At 36.4% G+C, this 20,845-nt stretch overlaps 1 protein-coding gene across 6 annotated transcripts in view; it reads left to right on the top strand.

Moving 5' to 3' along the window:
* RAPGEF6 (Rap guanine nucleotide exchange factor 6) overlaps positions 1-20,845 on the top strand; it is a 199,394-nt gene that overhangs the window by 108,983 nt on the left and 69,566 nt on the right. For 5 of the 6 annotated variants that reach the window (XM_058539966.1, XM_058539948.1, XM_058539958.1 and 2 more), the window contains 6 exons: positions 7,769-7,946; positions 10,005-10,141; positions 12,443-12,601; positions 13,179-13,331; positions 17,060-17,224; positions 19,817-19,924. In XM_058539966.1, the coding sequence (XP_058395949.1) occupies positions 7,769-7,946; positions 10,005-10,141; positions 12,443-12,601; positions 13,179-13,331; positions 17,060-17,224; positions 19,817-19,924 (900 nt within the window). Of the gene's footprint in view, positions 1-1,596; positions 1,654-7,768; positions 7,947-10,004; positions 10,142-12,442; positions 12,602-13,178; positions 13,332-17,059; positions 17,225-19,816; positions 19,925-20,845 lie in introns of those variants that run through there. The other variant, XM_058539986.1, reaches the window with a different exon arrangement.

Below are 20,845 nucleotides of genomic sequence, written 5' to 3'. Positions count from 1 at the left end.
TGCTGTGGCCATCTACATCTCCCTGTTTGGCATTTTATAATAGAACAAGGAATTTTTTAAAACTAAAGTTAAAAACAATGCAGTGGCCCTGGGGCCATTTACTGTGTTGGGCTTCATGCATTCTGCCTCTCCCCCAAAAGAAGTATCTTGTGGAAGAAATAAGAGTTGTTGCATACTTACAAGTCAGAGTAGAGCTGTGGCTTCTCTGGACTCTGTATTTTTCCTAGAGAAGGACCCTGAGGAAGGTTGACCCTGGATTAATGAAGTTTAGGAATGTGGCTATAGATTTCTCTCTGGAAAAGTGGGAATGTCTGGACCTTGCTAAGAGAGACTATACAGCAGAGATGTGGTGTTGACAAACTACAGATACCCAATGTCACTAGTATATCCATTTCAAAGCCAGATGTGATCCCCTTTTTGGAGCAAGGAACAGAGCCCTAGATGGTTGTGAGAGAAGGGACAAGAGGCTGGTGCACAGATTGAGATTCAAGGTCACTTGGAAAGGCCAATGCTTTACTATGAACTAGAAGATGGGCTATACACAGTGGGGTCCTTTATCTTTGGCAAGGTCTTGAAACAGCTTCTGAAGCATTGCACTTACGTTAGCATCTACAGGATGTCCACCTACTGGCTGGCCCACGTGAGCCTGGGGCTGGAGCACCCCTACTGGTGTGGCTGGAGGTCTTCTGCTGTAGGACCATGGCCTTGTGTGTGGCGGCCCTGCTGCAACCTTCCGTATGTTTCCTTCCTCAGTAGCACTCTCTACAGCTCATTCTGCGTTTTAAGAGAGTCATTTCAAAATAGGATAAACTGTGGACAGATGTCCTTGCCAGCTGTCCTGCATGTCAAAATGCCTCTATTACAAAGTGAAGATGACACCTTTTCGTACCCCAGAAACCTGAAAGTTACCATTGGCTCTCCTCCCTTGATCTTCACATTCAGCACCAAGTCATATCACTTTTCTTTCCTACATCATTAATTGTGTTTTTGTGTTTATGTCTATATGGTTGATGTTAATTGAGATGTAATTTACATGTAATAAAATTCACCCTCTTTAGTATAGCCCACATGAAGACATAGAACATTTTCATCACCTCAAAAAGTACTTGATGCCCCTTTGTAGTCAGTCGCTTCTGACCCTCAGCCCCTGGCCACCACCAATCTGTTTTCTGCCCCTGTGGTTTTGCAGTTTCCAGAAGGTCACATAAATGGACTCATGTAGTTAAAAGATGATGCAATGAAACTTATAAAGTAACCAATAAGATAAAAGTAAGTTTCAATGAATTTAGGGAGAGTGAACAAAGGAGCAAAAATAATGAAATTCTAGAACCAAAACAGAAATTCAGAAATTTAAAGGAGAAAATTATAATACTAAAGTCAAACATGCAAAAATGTGAGATAAAATCTTTCGAGGGACCAAAGAAGGTAAAAATTCTCAAACTTGGACTGTTAAGTTTAGGACAATAACCAAAGGATAGAAATAGTATAAAAGTTAAAACAAAACCAACCAACAAAGATAAAAACAGAAGAAAAAGAAATTAGAGTCTTAAAATAAATGTACATACATACTTACATATGTTTTATATTTGTATACATAGAATATAAATCTGAATTCAAGAGGACTAAAGGGTAACAAATGATTTTCTACTGATGGTATGTTCTTGTGTGGTTTTTATCTTCCTTAAGCTTTTCTTTTGTTTTTCTCAATGAACATTATTATTTCTATATTTAACACATTGTAAAGAGGACGTAAATAGACAGTACAGTTAAAAATTGAATAAAATTGTGGAAAAAGATTAAAGGAATAATTACTAGAGGGTGAAAGGAATAAGAACAGAACAATAGTAGATTGATAAATATATCCTTCAAAATGCAGAATTTCTAGACTTACCATTTTTTAAAAAAATGAGTAAATAAAACCAACCAAATTGTGTGTATGTATCCAATCAGATCCATAGGACTAAAAGGAAAGAAAAGAGCTTAAGAGTTAAATATTGACAGTGGACCCTTGACCTCAGACCTCCTTTGAAGTACCTGTTAAAGCTGTGAATACACCCATTAGTTACAAGTGTACGTTACCAGTGTATATACCTTGGTCAGCAACAGTTGAAGTGGTTCGTCTGGTTATCCTGATTTCAGCATTTGAGAAATTTAAAAGTGACCACCTAACCCAGTCATGGCTTCTAACAGTATAAGCAAAGCCTTGCAAAATAATGCAAGTATTTTTAATTTGGAGGGTTGGGGGGAAGAGAAAAGAGAGACATCCTAACAGCAATTCTCAACAGGAAAATTGTTTACACCATTTTATATGGCCAAATGTGTGGCTGTGCTCCTACTCATTTCCTTCTTGAGAGTTTTCGTGTCTTCTGGTTTAAAAATAAAAGTCCTTGGGGCCGGCCCGGTGGCGCAAGCGGGTAAGTGCGCGCGCTCCGCTGCGGCGGCCCGGGGTTCGCTGGTTCGGATCCCGGGCGCGCACCGACGCACTGCTTGGTAAACCATGCTGTGGCGGCGTCACATATAAAGTGGAGGAAGATAGGCATAGATGTTAGCCCAGGGCCGTCTTCCTCAGCAAAAAAAAAAAAAAGAGGAGGATTGGCGGATGTTAGCTCAGGGCTGATCTCCTCACACACACACACACAAAAAAAGGGCCGGCCCCGTGGCTTGGCTGGCGGTTGAGTGCACGCGCTCCGCTGCTGGCGGCCGGGGTTCGGGTCCCGGGCGTTCACCAACGCGCCGCTTCTCCGGCCATGCTGGGGCCGCGTCCCACATACAGCAACTGGAGGGATGTGCAGCTATGACATACAACTATCTGCTGGGGCTTTGGGGGAAAATAAATAAATAAAAAAAAATTTAAAAAAAAAATTTAAAAAAAAAATAAAAGTCCTTGGCTCTCAAAGAAATTTCAGAATAAATCATTTACCACAGTCTAGAAAAAATCAATTTATGGTTTCAATGTGAATATGTTTCTAATCAAGATTAGCTTAAAATTTAACTAAAAGTATGCATTATGATGTTAGAATGTTCTTGGATAGAATATTTTATGTATCTTCAATGAATACTCGAGACATAAGGAGTGCTTCTTTCTAGATTCTTTTTTCTATTTATTTCAGTCTTTTCCAAGAGTTGGAAAATTATGAAATGTTGATTCTGGAACTAAAGTACCTGTCTTTTCATTAACTTGTTTTTAAGTAACCTGAAGTACACATTCATTCCCTACCTATCTTTTTTAGTTTCTGTGTAGAAAGTAAATGTTTCTAAAAATCCCAGTACTTCAGTTACTACCTCTATGGCGGCATGATTCCTTAATTCAGAGCTCTACTGCCAGTCTCTCCAGAACTCTGGTGCCACATTTCCACTGCGATGTTCTTTTGACACATCGCCTGGCTTTGCCCTACCAAATGTTTTCTTCAACTTGTCTTTAATATTTCAGTTAAGATTACCTGTGTCCTAGTCAAAATCTCAGTTTTCTTTGCCTCCTCCTATTTTTTAAACTCCCACTTGAAATAAATTGCAAGAACAGTATAACTTTACTCCTCTGTTAAGCTTCAGTGCTTTACCATTATCTAATTTCCATTCTTCACTGCATTTCAAATTTATGTTCAGATTCCAAGCCTTTTACTTCTAACCACAATCTGCCAATCTGGTTTTGTATTCCACTCTTCTCCACTTGCACATTCTAGATTCTAGTCCATGACAAATACATATGCTATTGCCTGATCGTGCTTGCTTTTTCCTAGCCCTGTGTTTTGGTTATGTTGTTCTGCCTGCAGCTCCACCTAAATGACATTTTCACATTGTCTCTCGTGTCTTGGAACCCCACAGCAGTTTTTCTGTGGGTCATGTTGCTTTTTCCACTCTGCTTTTTAGTGTATTTACTTGTAAACTTGACATTTTTCATCATCATCATAAATTTGTGGAGAGCAGAGTTTGTTTCTTACTTGTGTATCCTATGCTGAGTTAAGCACAGTGTTGGCACTTAGGAAGTAGTTGAATTACATTTGAAAGTAGAAACCAATGTTGTTTCCAAGGAAAATGCAGAGGATCACTACTAACTAAAGCTTGATTATCTAGGGGAAAGGAGGCTTTACTTTGCCTGCCTGCCCTATTGTAGAGATTATGGAATGGGCCAGCCTGAACAGCGTTACTGTGAAGGATTAATTTCACAGGGTTCTTGCCCTGACCAGAAAGACAAAGAGGAAATATAAGGACTAAATGGTCCATGAAAAAGGTTGAATGAAATACTAAAAATGAGAATGCAGAAAAGAGAAGCACTGAAAGTCTAAGGTTCTGGCTTAATATTTGCTCTAAATCTGAAAATGTGGTTCTTGTAAGTTGGTATAACTTTCCATTCTAACCTATAGTTCCCCTCTTCAGAGCTTCATATTTATCTAGATGCAGACAGGAAAAGGATATCCTCTGGGGGTTTATTTGGGAAAGGCCAAGTCATCAGAAAATCACCTCAGACTGTCTGCCTCACCAAATTATATTTACACAGAGACACATTCCTACTGCAGGAAAGGAAAAACACAGGGAATTTAATACTCGTCGTCTTAACACTTTCACCAATATTTTTTTTTTCTGGATTCAATTCATTTATTGTAATCTTTCTGAGGTTCTGCTCTATTCCAAGTGCTAGGATAAAGCAGTTGAAAGGCCAGGGCTCTGATCTTCTATGTACCCTACCTTGATGGATGTGGCATATCTTTTGACCTACGTTTTTTGTAACAACTTTTGATATTATCATACGAGTCTCTGAGGCTCTGTTAAATTTTCTTTTTAACTTTTTTCTCTCTTTGCTTGAGTTTGGGTAGTTTTTAATTGCCTTTCTTCAAGTGTTCTCCTCTTAGAGTTTACATTTCTTTATTGATATTTCCCGTTTTTCCCCAACTATGTTTGTATTTTCTTTTAAATCCTTGAACTTACTTATAATAAACATCAAAAGTTCCTGTCTCCTAATTCCATCATCTCTGGCATTCCTGGATCTCTTTGTATTGATTGACTTTTCTTCTGGTTATGGATCACATTTCCCTGCTGCTTCTCCTATCTAGTAAGTTTTTATTGTATGCTGGAAATTGTGGATACTACATTTTTTAGATTCTTTTCTGGTTATTAGAGAATTAAACTTTCTGCCCAGGGATTGCATCCTCAGAAGCATCATGCAGCGACTTCCAGTCCTGGTGGTCATCATATCTACCTTTACCTTAAAGACTTGGCTTGCCTTTGTTTAGTCAAGGAATTAGACATTAGACATTATGACTAAATACTCTTAACATTTTAACAGTTTAGTATGTTCTCTTAACTAATTTTATTCATCCTTTTTGTTTTTATCCTACTTTGAAAAAAAGTATAAGTAAAAGACAATTATAAGGATAGATTATATTCTTTCCTTTGCAGATGGCCTTAAAAAGTCCCTGAAAGAGTCCTTTTGGTAGCCTTCTCTCAGTCCCTACCTATGACTTTTATTCTCCATAAAGTGCTAGCTTCTTAAATGTCTTCTCTTCTCATGCAAATGACAGTAAGCCTTCCCTGTTGTCCACCTAACTGAGTTGCATCTTGCCTTTGTATATTGTGAGCCATTCATCTTTTTATCAGACATAATCTAAAAGGTGAGAATGAGACTAGGTTGAAATAGTCTGGGTCAGGGGGTGAAAACCTGAGATTGAGATGAGGACAGAGTGGTTTGAGAACCCAAATTTGTAAGGTAGATTGTCCTTAAAAATTGATAAAATGGAAAAACGCTGTTCTGGAGGTGAGCTTCTATATTCTGTAAAATTAAATTGTGTAGAAATACTGCTTTATTGTTTTTTAACACTAGTTTCTTGGATTAAAATGAGTGTATGTAAAGAAATTAGGTTTTTGGAAAACCTGATTTCACTTTAGGATGTACACATATTTAAATTAAAACTACTTATCTTTGAAAAGAGATTATAACCTGCTAACAAGTTTGTGGTTCCAAAGATATATTCAGAAATGTACTCCACTTAAACTCTAAAGTTCTATAGCCAGAAAATAACTCAGGAGAACATAGTAGTCATGAAATAGGATTGCCCCTGTGTGATCCTTAAGAGCCACTTTGTCTAATCTTAAAGATATTTAAAATCTTGTTTGTTAACTAGCTGTTACTTAAAGCTGTGCAGTAATCCATAGGAAATATAAAACATGGACTTACAAAACAAATAAGGACTCTTTCAGTTGCAGATGGCAGAGCCTTAACTTCAAAAGCCAGAAAGGACAATTTATTGACCCACAGAGAAAGCAGGGGCAGCTCTGGCCTTAGGGAACCTGGATGCTTGCTGGTGTTTCTGCCCCTGTCTCTGCGTCTCTCTAAACCTTTGGCTCCCTGTAGCTTGCTTGCTTTTCTTATCCCATCTCTGTGATGACACTTTCTGTCACAGACGCTCTTTGCTACATGTGCTGTGTTCTTCCTGTGTCAGTCTTTCATGCTCTGTTTCTATTGCTTTGTTGCTCTGTGTCTTTCTCTGTCTCTGCCTCTCTTGTTCAGTGTCCTTCCTCCCCCTTCCCCTGCCCCTTTCTCAGCCTGTTGGTTTCATTTTTCTCCCACCACAGAAAGGCATTCCCATGTGGCTATAGGCAGCTCTGCCTCACGTGCTTCCAATTCAGCAACCAGAGAAGAAAGGATGCTCTGCCCTCCAGCTCCAATTATAAAAATCCAGAGAAAAGGCCTTTCTCCCTTAGCTTACATAGCCAGGGACAGGATACCATTTCCCACTGGAATCTCTGGTTAGGGTGGAGAGGAACAGCAGTTCCCTAAAAGAAGGAAAATCATCTTCTGGGCAGACAAAATAGTAAATCCGTGTTCAGTACAGGAGATGAGACTTAAATATTTGAATGAAGATTGCATAGTCTTCACTAATACTCATATTCCGGTGCTTATTTATTATTATGAAGTTCCTGTACAACTCATTTTTTTCTATAACTGCTTTGATATTCATGCTTTTTCATTTATAATATGAATTAAATGGGTGTAATATTTAAATATCTCCTAATAATCCACTTTAGGACAATTTTATTTCCTAAAAGACATCATTATTTTCTATGAATGACATTTAAATTTACAGTTTTTTAAAAATCTGCTAGTTTCTTTACAAGTGCTTGAGGCTAATTTGTTTCCGAAGTTGAGGTTGTAAGCAAAAGTTTGTTTTAAAGATTGGTTACAGTAATCTCAGCTCTTTTTTGCACGCTGTTAGATTCAACAATAAGGTATTGGGAAGTGATGAATATTTGTTCAATCCTTCACAATTGGTCTGTTTTAGCACTTTTCAGTACTACTGTTTGCTTGTTTTATACTTCTGTTCTTGATTTACATGATTGCCTACCCTACTAGACTCTAAACTTCTGTGTTGAAAAAAATCACTTGTTTACAACATCCAGCATAAACTAATAGGTACTCATAAAATGGTTGTTGATAAACTTTCTCTTTCCTGCACTTCATGTTTGAGGCAACATTGTACTTTTAAGAAATAAGTGTTTGTTGGAAAACAAGTATTAATACATTTAGTGATGTTTGAATCTCCTGTTTTATACTTACTGGCTCAGACTTATCACCTAGATGTTACACTGTGGAATGATGAGCCTATATTTTGGGCAGAGAGAAACCTTTTATAAATATCATTTTGTTTTTGATACAGTGTACAGTATTGCCTGATTCTTTATAATATTTGGTAGGGAGGGTTAGTTTTGATTAATTCCGACTGTGACATAATTTTTATAACAGGAAATGATAAGTGATAAAGATTTCTTTCTGTAGGCTACAGAAAGTGAGGTAGGAGATGTAGATTTAACACGACTCCCCGAAGGACCTGTTGATTCTGAAGATGAAGAAGAGGAAGATGAAGAGATTGATCGAACAGATCCACTGCAAGGGCGAGATCTTGTTCGAGAATGTCTTGAAAAAGAACCTGCAGACAAAACTGATGATGACATCGGTAAGAAATACATCTGTTCACAATAAGAATTTTATAGTTTTAATTTATATATAGTTATCTAATGTTGCATAACAAATTACCCCAGGCCTTAGTAGCTTAAAACAACACACATTTATTTTCTCATAGTTTTGTGGGTCAGGAATTCAGGAGTGGCCTTGCTGAGTGGTTCTGGCTCAGTGTCTCCCATGAGGTTACAGTCAGAATATTGGCAAGGGTTATAATCATCTGAAGCTTTTCTGGGCTGAGCTAGAGTATTACTTCCAAGGTGGCTACTCACATGGCTTTTGGCATAATACCTCAGTTCCTTGCCATGTGGCCCTCTCCAGAGGCTGCTCAAATGTCCTCATAACATGGCTATTGTCTTCCCCCAAAGCAAGTAATCCTAAGGGAGAGTAAAGGCAGATGCCACAATGTCTTTAATATCTAGCCTTAGAAGTGACACCATCACTTCTTCCAAATTCTATTTGTCATGCGGAGCAACCCTGGTGCAATATGGGAGGGGGCTGCACATGACATGAATATCAAGAGACAGGGATCATTTAGGGCCATCTTTGAGGCTGGCTGCCCCAGTTTGAGAGCTTATTTGGAGGTTCTAGCAGGGATGCGCAGCTGCTGGTATACCCTTGACCAAACGGTCATCCTCAGCACACAGCTTCAAGAGTGACACACATAGAGCAGTGAGGGAGGAAGGGGACACCCACCTAGCCAGCCAGATCAGCTGAATCATCCCTGGTGATCAGTGGGGTGACAGATGTTGCAGCCAGATCACCCTCACATCCTGGCTGCCCCAATTTATAAAACAAAAGCTTTGATTGCATTAAAGTGATTTTCGCCTTCATGTCCATGAGACTTTTAAAACACTGCCTCAATCTCCAATGTTTATGAATTAGCTTTTTTTTTTAATTTCAAATGTTATCAAAAATCATACTTTTACTTCTCTACCTTGAAAAAATAAGTATATATATAATTTTTGGTTAAAACTTTATGAATTTTCCTTCATGTAATTACTTACACAACTAGTTACTATACTTTGATTGGGAGGTTAAATAATACTCAAGATGTTAATGTTATCTTTAAGGTCAAAGATTGCTTAGTGTCATTATATATTGTTATGATTCAATTAAGATTTTATCCTAGATTTCTCTTTTATAGTAGTCATGTTGCTGTCATTCATTCAAATAAGAAGATGCTGCTATTACTAATAACCATAATCTATGTGAGTGAAGATCAATAAATTTGACCATTCCTTGCCATTCTAATGATGTATAATATAGTTAAATAAACAGCAGTTTAGATTCATGTTCTGAACATTATCTGGACAGAAACTGAAAGTATATTTTTTAGTGATAAGAAATTATATACTATGCTATTTTCACAAAGCTTTTAAAAAATTTAAATATAATTAACTCCCAGTTTTCTGTGGGTAGTTAGCACCTTATAGTTATTTCTGTTTCAGCCCTTAGCCGACTGCTTGTATGTTTCTCTTTTATATTTATCTTTATTACTTATGTATCTATACCAGGGAATGGCCTAATGTGACACTCATAAACATTTGTTGGTTAAATTAAAGAGTTACCTTGTAGTTGCTCTGACAAATCTTGAACTAGAATTCACACTTGTTATCCCTAATTTAATTACTTACTGACATTTATTAATACATTTTTTTTTAACATCTAGCCCAATAAGAACTAGATGAAAGGCTTTTTCACTAATCTATTAGATCAAAGGACATCACTAAACTTAACCACCATGGAGTGGCACCTTGGGCAAGGAAAGTTAGATGAACTCTCCAGCCTCATCTGAAACTGTCTAGTTTCGTGGTTCTCTCTGGAGGTTGTGAATTCTGCTGTCTTCCAATATGCCTATATTTTCATGTGAGTCTGAGTATATTAACCAAAAACTAATTTTTTTAACCAACAGTCATCTTGTGCCTTGGTTTCTCAACTTTAGCAGCATAAATTTGTAAGTTGATTAGGAAATTGGGTAATGAAGAATTCTAGATTTTATTATATTATAGTTCTTGATGGTCTTTATACTTGAATTTCTGTCTTTTTATAGAACAATTACTGGAGTTTATGCACCAGCTCCCTGCTTTTGCAAACATGACCATGTCTGTAAGGAGAGAACTCTGCTCAGTGATGATTTTTGAAGTGGTTGAGCAGGCTGGAGCTGTTATTCTGGATGATGGGCAAGAGGTAGGTTAGCAAATAAATGTTATACATTATTGAATATAGGAGCTAATCTTTAAAATAATTTAATTTCCATAAACTTGTGTAAATCCTGACTTTTGAAATTTATACAATTTTTTAAATGAATGCTGAGTTTGGGGTAGTTAAAATTTCTGAAGAGGTACGTTTTGTTTTTGTTTTTGCTTTACTTTGTCTTAATTTTGATTTCCTAGCAGTGGACCTTGCACAGAATACACGTTCAGTAAATAATATTCATTGAACGAAATTTGTTTTTACTTCTCAAATTAAGTTGTAAGACTTTTAAAAAGGTTCTTTGTTATTCTATTTGTATATTTATACCATTGTTTAAAATGTTTATCAAGTATTTACCCTCCTATCCCTTTTCTATATTACACATTAAATAAAAAAAGAATGAGAGAAATGTACTGGTACCTATGCCTCCTAGTGGACTGCTGTCAGTTGAGGCATTTATGTGGCAATTCTCTGTTCAGAAATGCTCGGATAGCAGCTTGTGGATGGGTGGAGGGAGGATGCAGGGGAATTGAAAGATATTACTAATGTTAGAAAGTACTTCACTATTTTTCTTATCAAACTGATGAAAATTAAGGCTGAGGTGTCAATCAATGAACATTCTCATATACTGCCAGTAGGAATATAAACAGTATTTCTGGAAAGTCATTTAGAAATTTTTAACATGGGCCTCAAAAGTATTTAACAGTCTCTAACCTATTATTCCACTTATGAGTGTTTTTCTTCAGGACATAATATAAAACTCAGAGTTATGCCAAAAATCTTCACTGCAGCGTATTTATAATAGCAAAAATTAGAAATGACCAAAATATAATCCAGTAATAAACAGTGGTTAGCTAAATTATATCCAGCCACAGGATATAATATTATGTAGGTATTCAAGTTATTTTAAAATTTGATGGAAATTGTTTGAGGGCAGGGACCTTATCTCTAGCTTTGTTTATGTACTTTCTCCCCATATCCTAGAAAATGGTGCAGAGGATACGCTCAAAAAGAAAGTTTGATGAACAAATGAATATAGTGTTAAAATTTTTTAAAGGCAGGATAGTCTAAATATTTCAACAATATAAAATAAGATAAACATAGGAGAGAAACTAAAATTTTAACAACAGCTGTGTAAACAGTGGGATTTTGAGTAACTTTTATTTTCTTTTCTACAGATTTTTGTATTCGCTTAATGTTCCACAGTTCTGTTGGCAAAAACTTCTCGTGTGCCTACTTTGTGCCAGGTGCTATTCTAGACACAGGGAGTATAGTGGTGGAAAAACCAGATACAGTCCCCGTCCTCAAGTAATTTATGTAATCCACAGATTCCACAATGAATGTATTTTATATTTGAAATAACCCAAAGAAAGCACACTTTTGAAAAAATACTTTTTTAAGGGTTTTTTTTTTTTGAGGAGGATTGACCCTGCACTACTGTCTGTTACCAGTCTTCCTCTTTTTTCTTTTTTCTCCCCAAAGCCCCAATACATAGTCATATATCGTAGTTGTAGAGTTGTAGCTCTTCTACGTGGGACGCCGCCTCAGCATGGCTAGATGGGCCGTGAGTATATCCACGCCCAGGATCCAAACCTGCAAACTCCAGGCTGCCAAAGCGGTACTAAAAAAGAAATGGTCTTTCATTAATACATAGTAGGCCTTTTGAGTATATCTCCTTAGAACATTAAATGCTTTCATATAAATGAAGGCAGTGTTTTCTTAACATTAGGAAAAATTTTGAGTATTTTGTTAGTTATGCTTAAAATTCAGGCTTTTAGTAGTCTTTCTGAATTAATCACTAGCTACTTTTTTTTTCTTTTGAGTGCTTGCAATGTGCCAGTCACTGTTCTAAGCACTTATATATAAACTCATTTAATTACCACAAAAGTCCTACAGTATAGGTACTGTTGTTATGCCCATTTTAGCATTAGAGAAACTGAGACCCAGAGAGATTAAATAACGTGCCCAAAGTCACTCAGCTAGTTGTGGCAGGGTCTGGATCAAATTCCAAGAGTTTGTGGTCTTAATCATTGCATTATTTTGTCTCAGAATATTTGGTCAATTATGAAGTCCCTGATTTCATTTGGTGACTAAAAGAAGAAAGAGTAAAGTAGGCTTTAGTGGTTTGCATAGACAGGCATAGGGTATTCCTGACAGAGAATTTAGTAATATAATCTGATCTTCCTTTTTCTTTTTAAAATTATACAAGTTCTATGTATTGATTGATTATTTTTCAAAGTTAACATATAATTAGCTTTTTAAAAAGATTCTTAAAACCTGTCTTTTTCTCTATAGCTTGACTCATGGTATGTTATTTTAAACGGCACTGTAGAAATCAGTCATCCAGATGGAAAAGTTGAAAATCTCTTTATGGGAAATAGTTTTGGAATTACTCCCACTCTGGATAAGCAGTACATGCATGGAGTTGTTAGGACGAAAGTAGATGATTGTCAGGTAAGGTTACCTCTTTGGTCATGTACTCTTGATTATTGATTTAAAATCGCTAAGCCTGTTTTTCCTTCCTCAAAATAAAATAGCTTGATTTGAAATGGGAGTTTCAAAAGCTCACAGTTAATAAAGGAAATGAGATTTTATATCTGACTTAAATATTTGTGAGATTGAACAAGTTATACATTTTTAAAAGAGAATATACCAAATAAATGTTGGTTCGTTAAATGTCTATCTGATATTAGCCAGCTCAGTCTTTTTTTTTAATAAAGGAAAGAAATAGGAACTTCTGAGTTGTTTGTTTCTAACTTACTCCTGCTTCATGTTTTCTTTGCATAGTGTCAGTTTTGAGAGAAGTAGATGTTCACTTCTCCTTTTAGAGCAGAATTCAAACAGATTTAACTTCTTTAGTCTGTTGTGTGGGAATTATTTATTTCATCTTGATTTTTTTTAAGGATTAAAGGGATTGAATACAAAAGGACTGATGCCACTTGATTTCTTACCTTTGTGCTCTGCCTTGGTGCGTAGTGATATATTTATGTACTGTAGGTTCATTAATTGTCCCCATGTTGTTCTCGGACAGTTTGTCTGCATAGCCCAGCAGGATTATTGGAGAATTTTAAATCATGTGGAAAAGAATACCCATAAAGTTGAAGAAGAGGGAGAAATTGTTATGGTCCATGAGCACCGTGAACTAGATCGGAGCGGAACCAGGAAAGGACACATTGTAATCAAGGTGGGTGTTGTTTTTCCTTATAATTCTACTCACTGATAGAATAAAGCTTTCATCTTGCTTAAAAGGCTCTGAACCACTTTTTGAGTAGTGCAAGATAATTCACTGACCTTAGAGTCTAATTTAAATAAATGTGTTGGTTCTTTTACCTTTTTCTAAGTTGATTTTTACACATTTTATTGAGGAAGGGTGATATTGCGATTTAATATCAGTATAGATAAGATACTATTTTAGAATATACTGGTCAAAGTTTTCCTTCTCAAATTTATTTTATGATCCATTGATAATGGGAGTTAATTTCATCAAAGACAGCAATATTTAGAAACAAAACAGAAAATGAAAGGACCAACCATAAAGGCATAAGGAATTCTAAATAAAGATACAGAGTGCTTACTGAATCTCTAGCACTGAAATAGGCATTAACTTCTCTGAACCTTGGTTTTCTTATCTGAAAATGGGGATGATGCGACAGGGCTTTGTTAGGGCTAAATGAGGTAACTCAAAAGCCTTAGCACATTGTAGAGTCTGAGTAATAATCCCCATACTGTTTTCCCTACTCTAATTCTCTCTCTCCCCTATCCCTTGCCCACATGCTTTCCCCCTCCCCCATTTCTTTAAAGACTTCTAGATGTAAAATCAAGTTATTATAGTTGAAAGAGAGGAAATAAACACATGACCGTTTCTCTTTTCAAGCTAGTCTTAGTTGCAAAATAAGTAAATGTGGTGTTAGTCATTACAAATGCAGCAGCTTATTTAATAATAAAAGGGACTGATGTGAGATTTGTTCTTCCTCAGGAGTCAAGATATTCTTCAACGCTGTCTTTTTCTTTTTCTAAACTGAGAAGTGTAAGCCTTGTATGTAGAAAAGATGAACATATGGGTGTACTGCCAAAGGCTATCTTTTTATGGGGACTCATGATTTTTAATACTTCATTTTTAGATAGTTTCAAACTTACAGAAAAGTTGCAAGAATAGTATAAAGAGCTCCCTGACTCAGAGTCCCCAACTGTTAACATTTCACTGCATTTTCTCCATTATCATCAGTCTTGTTCTGAACCCCTTGAGAGCAGTCTGCAAATTTGATGCTCATCACTCCTAAATATTCCATTGTATATTTCCTAAAAACAAGCACACTCTCCTACATAAATGCCATAGAATCCTTCAAGTTAGGAAATGAACATTGGTAAAGTAAAACCGTTCAGCCCACAGGCTGTATTTAGATTTTCACCAACTATCCCATCAATGGCACTTTTTCCTTTCTGGTCCAGGACCTCATCCAAGAACATAGTTGCGTTTAGTTGTCATGTCACTTGAGCCTACTTCAGCAACAGTCTTTCCTTGTTCGTATTCTTAGCAGTTTTAAAGAATACAGACCTTATATTCTGTATTATAACCCTCAGACTAGATCCATCCAGTGTTTTCCTCATGACCAGGCTCAAGTCATGCTTTCTTGGTAGGAATTCCACAGAAATGATGTTGTGCTCTTCTCAGTGCATCATGTCAGGGAGCACACAATGTCAACCTGTCCCACCACTGGTGAAGTTAACCCTAATTACCTGGTCATCTGGTGTCTGTCTGCCAGATTTCCTCACTGTAAAGTCACCATTTTACCCTTTGTAATTGATAAGTATTTGGAGGAGGGATATTCTGGGATAGTGTCAGTATGTCCTGCAAATCTCTATCTACCTTTACTTCCACTGACTACTCCTGCCTGAAATGGTGATTTTCTGTTTCCATTATTTCTGCTATGTGTATTGACATTCTGCTGTTAGGGTGAGCATTCTCTTCTCCCCCGTTAATTTAGTAGTATTAGTATGGGCTGATGTGTTGTATTCTCTTACCATCAGTCTTGTTCCAATGATCAAATTGTCCCAAATTTGGCCGGTGGGACCCTCTTAAGGCTGACTCCTGTATTCTTTTGACATGTCCCCATCATTTTTTGAGAACTTCCTTATTATCTGGCAAAACAAGATGTTTCAGGCTTATCTTGTACTTTTCCTACCCCAGCTTTGGAATGAACCATTTCTCCAGAAAGCCCTGGATCCTTCTGGTGGAGAATAGCATCTGAAAACCAAGATCTGGGCACTCACTCAATTTGTTACTACTGAGGCGTCATTGCTTCTAGAGTCTCTCATCAGACAGAGCTATGAAATATATGTATGTATTTACTATAAATACGTACATATCTGTAACTTTCTGTATCTATCCATCTATCAATCTGTAATAATCATAAGTTTATACCAGTACTCCCAGTTCCAGTACTATATACCAGAGCTTTTTCTAGCCTTTCCCTTTCTGTATTTGTAAATACCTTCTCCAACAGTGGTTCTTGTTATGCTCTGTATATTGACTTATTTGCTCATCGTAACCAATCTCTACCATGCCAGTGTAACCACGCTGGCCTTCTCCTTCACCTGCCAACTCGGTGCACCCTGTCTTCCAGCATCCCACCTTGTTGGTGACGTGCCTCTACATGACTATGGGACTCATCTTTAAATAAAGTTTTGAATATATGGCCTAGTCTCCACAGTGATCGTGCCTTGATGATTTAGCCAGTCAGAATAATGGCCTTTCTTTAACATGTTGATTCGTTCCACCCCTGACTTAACTATACATGATCTAAAGAACTAGATTTAACTGACCTCAAATGGCGATTGGCCTGAGGCATAAACCCAGTTTGGTACTCTTAGACATAGAGTGTCTTGGAGAGTGGGAGAAGAATAGGAATGACCTGTGGTTTCCTTGTCCCTTAAATAGATTATTTGAAGAAGCTTACATCTCACTTCTTCTAAAGAAATGATTTACATGCCTTGTTAGCAGAAGGTACCTTTTTTTAAATAAGTTCTTAGATAAGAACGTTGTTAGTATTAATGTATGTTTACTGTACGGTTACTCTGACTAATGAAATTATTTGGCTGAATGCAACAAATTGAAATTTGAGGTTATGGGCAACAGTTGGTTTTCATATTTGGCTTAACATCTGGTTTATTTGTACATTTCTTCTGTGTACCCACTTTTGAAAAGGCTCCAAAGGTAATAAATTTTAACATTGATTCAGAAGCTCAAAGAGTACATAAATATTGTTTACATTCCTTTTTATGTAGGCAAGGAGTTGAAACTTGGAATTAATGTAAAAACTACCTGCAGAACTTCTGATTCCTCTCAAGATGGTGAACTAGCAGGGAGAAATTATAAAAGAGGAAACTGCTATTCTAGGAAGTAACAATAACAATAAAACACACTATCTTGAGCTGATGTGTTGTTCCTACAGCCTGGGGCAGAAGAGAATTGGAGGATGATTAAATTTGGAAGAAAGCTTGCTATCTCATTTTAATAAAACTTTTTATTTTTAACTCTCATCTCTTCCTTCGGTTGCCTTGAGACAGTCGTTACATCCCCCCATTGAAGTATAAGTGGCAGTAACTTATGTCCACACCAGGGGTAAATCAGTGAAGTTCTACTTTGATGAAATGCCAATAAAAACAGCTACAACTGAGTAAATGCTGTTGGATATTTTTATTCCTCTGCCTTTTCTCTCTCTAAACTTCTGAGTGCTAGTGGATTACAACCTATAGAGACTACCTTCTCCCAGTGCTAAGGGTTTTAAAAGTGAAACTCTACTTTGAGGACTCGTCTAATGGAGTGGCTACAAAGGGAAATAATCAGCAGGAGTTCTTTGGTTCCTGAGCTGTTTGCTTATTCTCTAATCCTTTCTATCCTTGGATTTTTAGGCAACACCTGAGCGTCTCATCATGCATTTAATAGAAGAGCATTCCATTGTGGACCCAACTTATATAGAAGATTTCCTGTTAACTTACAGGACATTTCTTGAAAGTCCCTTGGATGTTGGGATCAAACTACTGGAATGGTTTAAAGTTGACAGCTTAAGGGATAAGGTTGGTTTTATAAATATAAAGGGCATGAAAGTGACTTTAACCTTTAAATTTTATTTATAAAACCTTTTATAGTTGATAAATGTTTATTTTGATAACAAGATTTAATTCCCCTAAAAAAATCAGTGAATCAGTATAGACGTATCTCTGCTTAGTTACTTTTATGGTGAAATAATATGATAAAAGTGGATATGAGCCTTACAAGGCGAAAACTGAAGACTGTGGTTTGGCTGTAAATTCAGAAAACATGATAGCTGCATGAGAGTATTTTTGAACTTTATCAGAATATTTGGTTGTTCCTGAAGGAGAGCAATAAAACATTTTAAAACTGATTAACAATTTAGAAAGGATATTCACCAAGTAAATTTTTTTGCAAGAGCTTAGATTCATTGTAAGCCCCAAATACAAATCTGTTGATTTTTCTGAGTTACAGACTTTATACTCATTTGAAAACAGTTTGTCTTTTTGACCTTAATTTATCGCTGCTGTGACTTATTTAAATCTACCTTTGAGTATTTTTTGCATTAAACATTGTTTGCTATTTTACGTAGATTATTTCACCTTATTTCATGGAGGGGTTGTACATTTAATGGAAAGACTAGTAATACCTCAGCAAATTGGTGGGATTAGTTATGTTAAGAAAAATAAAAATGGGGCCATAATTGCCTGATGTGTCTTTCTGAGTTATATTTTAAAGGAAATAAACTAGATAATAGATGGACTGTGGAATTCTGTTGTTTAGGAAACTAAAATGTCCAAAACTACAGACTTGCCACCCCTTTTGGAATTATTTGTAGTTACTTCAGTTGCTGAGGAAATAAAGGCATGCTAGAGAATGAACAAAAATATAATTTAGAGACAACTAGATATCCACATGCAAAGGAATAAAGTTGACCCCTTACCTTGTAGCATATACAAAATTAACTAAAAATGGATCAGAGACCTAAATTGAAGAGCTAAAACTATAAAACTTTTAGAAGAAGGGGTAAAAAATCATGACCTTGGATTTGGCAGTGGTTTCTTAGATATGATACCCAAAGCACAAGCAACAAAGGAAAAAACTAGGTAAATTGAACTTCATCGAAATTAAAACCTTTTCTATATCAAGGAATGTTATCAAGAAAGACAGGACAACACATAGAATAGGAGAATATATTTGCAAATCGTATATCTGATAAGGGTCTAGTATCCAGAATATACAAAGAACTCTTACAATTCAACAACAAAACACAACACAATTTAAAAATGGACCAAGAACTTGTATAGACATTTCTCCAAAGAAGATATTTAAATGGCCAGCAAACACATGAAAAAGATGTTTAATGTCATTAGTCATAGGGAAATGCAAATCAAAACCACAATGAGATTCCGCTTCACACCCACTAGGATGGCTTAAAAAAAAGGAAAGGAATTAACAAGTGTTGCCAAGGATGTGGATGTGGAGAAAATGGAATTCCCATACATTGCTGGTGTGGAAAACAGTTTGGTGGGTCCTCAAAAAGTTAAACATAGAATTACCATATAACCCAGCAATTCTTCTCCTAGGTGTATATATCCAAGAGAACTAAAAACAGATGCGCAAACAAAAACTTGTATATAATAATGTTAATAGCAGCACTATTGACAGTAGCCAAAAGGCGGAAACAACCCAAATGTCCATCAACTGATGAATGGATAAACAAAACGTGGTATAACCATATAATGAAATATTATTCAGCCATAAAAAGGAATGAAATACTGATACATGCTGCAACATGGGTGAACCTTGAAAACATCATGCTAAGTGAAAGAAGCCAGACACAAAAGGTCACATATTGTATGAAATATCCAAAATAGGCGAATACACAAGGACAGGAAAGCAAATTTTAGGGGCTAGAGAGAGGGCAGAATGAGAGGTGACTACTTAATGGGAAGGGGTTTTCTTTTGGGGTAATGAAAATATTCTGGAACTAAGTAGTAGTGATGGTTGCACACCATTGTGAATGTGCTAAATGCCACTAATTTGTACACTTTAAAGTGGTTAAAATGGTGAATTTTATGTGTATTCTACCACAATTTTAAAAATATATGACTTAAATTATATTATTAGTTAAGTACATTACTCAATTCAACTTCCATTCATTAGTTTTTAACTTTTAATCTATGGCACAAAGTAAGCAAATCAATTCACAACTTTGAAAATTCACAGTATTTATAATGAAAGAAGTTTCAAATTTGTTTTTGTTATAATTTTGGTTAAACATGTTCTTGGCTATAGAAGCACTTTTGATATGATTGCCTGCCCTTGGAAGCTGGCATTTTAAGATGCTCTCTGAAATATACATCCTGTGTACTTCTTACATCTTAGCATACAGGCTCGTGTTTTCTGAGGGTACAGTGTCTTGGCTCTCTCTATTACTTGTGTATCCAAGGAAGCAAAAGCTCAAACTAAACCATGCCTCTCTGTTAGGATGAACCTTTTGTGTGTGGGAAAGGGAGCAAAGGAGTTAGCCATAAAGTTCAGTACCCCCTCAGTTTGGGGTATGCTTTTGGAATCTACTTTTGCAGAAAGAATGCCTCTCATAACCATATGCTGCCTCCTCCATGTTTCCACAGGTAACACGGATTGTATTATTATGGGTAAATAATCATTTTAATGATTTTGAAGGTGATCCTGCTATGACTCGATTTCTGGAGGAATTTGAAAGAAATCTGGAAGATACAGTAAGGCTTAAAAGAATTTATCTTCTTCAAGGTTTAGGGATTCCCCTCGCCCCCCACCCCCCATAACAGCAACTCAGAACAGCTTTCATCTTTTCTTGTGTCTTAAATGTCTGTTCTAAGAACTTCCAAAGCTATATTCTAGACTTCTGTTCATCCTCTGCCACTCCAACCCAAACAAAAATCATGCTTCTTCCTGACTCTTCTGTTTCTGTCTTAAGACTAACGATAATGTTATCTGCCAGTGACCCAGACTTATAAACTCGGGTGTATATACGTAGGCCCCCTCTTTTCCTTGAATCCTGGCCAAGGTGTCCAGTCATTTGCTAAAATAATCTGGGTCACTGATTTAGGCATACACATACACATATTTCCTATGGTCTCTCTCTCTCTCAGCCATTTCCTTTTCACTCCCCAGTTTAGGACCTCATTTCATTATGCCTGATCTGTTATAATAGCTTGCTAGTTTTTGGTAATAGTCTCTCTTCCTTCTAGTCCATTCTTTGTGGCCAAAAAATTATTTATAAACCACAAATAAGATGACTATTACTCTCTTCCTCAATAAACCAAAGTATTTCCTACCAAAGTAATTCTTCATCCATTTATTCAGATATCTCATCTACGTTTTCAGCCATTTTTCTGTACACTCTAGATTATAGCCAACTAGATTATTTTATATTCTTTGCCAGTTCTCTCAAGGTGGAATTCTCTTCTTCTAGTCTTGCTATTTGAAACTCTGTGCAACCTTCAAGGCCTGTCTTACATACCAAATCTACATTAGACTTTCTGAGTCTCCCTTCTGCACTTGATTTCACTTGTTCTAAATGTATGACACCTAAGATAATCTCCTTACGGTTCTCTTAACTTTCACAGTAGCTATTTATAAATCCATTTTATTCTCCCTGTCAGATATAAAACTTTGAA

This window comes from Diceros bicornis, chromosome 1, assembly GCF_020826845.1.
Source record: "Diceros bicornis minor isolate mBicDic1 chromosome 1, mDicBic1.mat.cur, whole genome shotgun sequence".
NCBI classification, from domain to species: Eukaryota; Metazoa; Chordata; class Mammalia; order Perissodactyla; family Rhinocerotidae; genus Diceros; species Diceros bicornis.
Note: the sequence above shows the minus strand (reverse complement) of the source record. Positions and strands in the feature narration are given on the sequence as shown.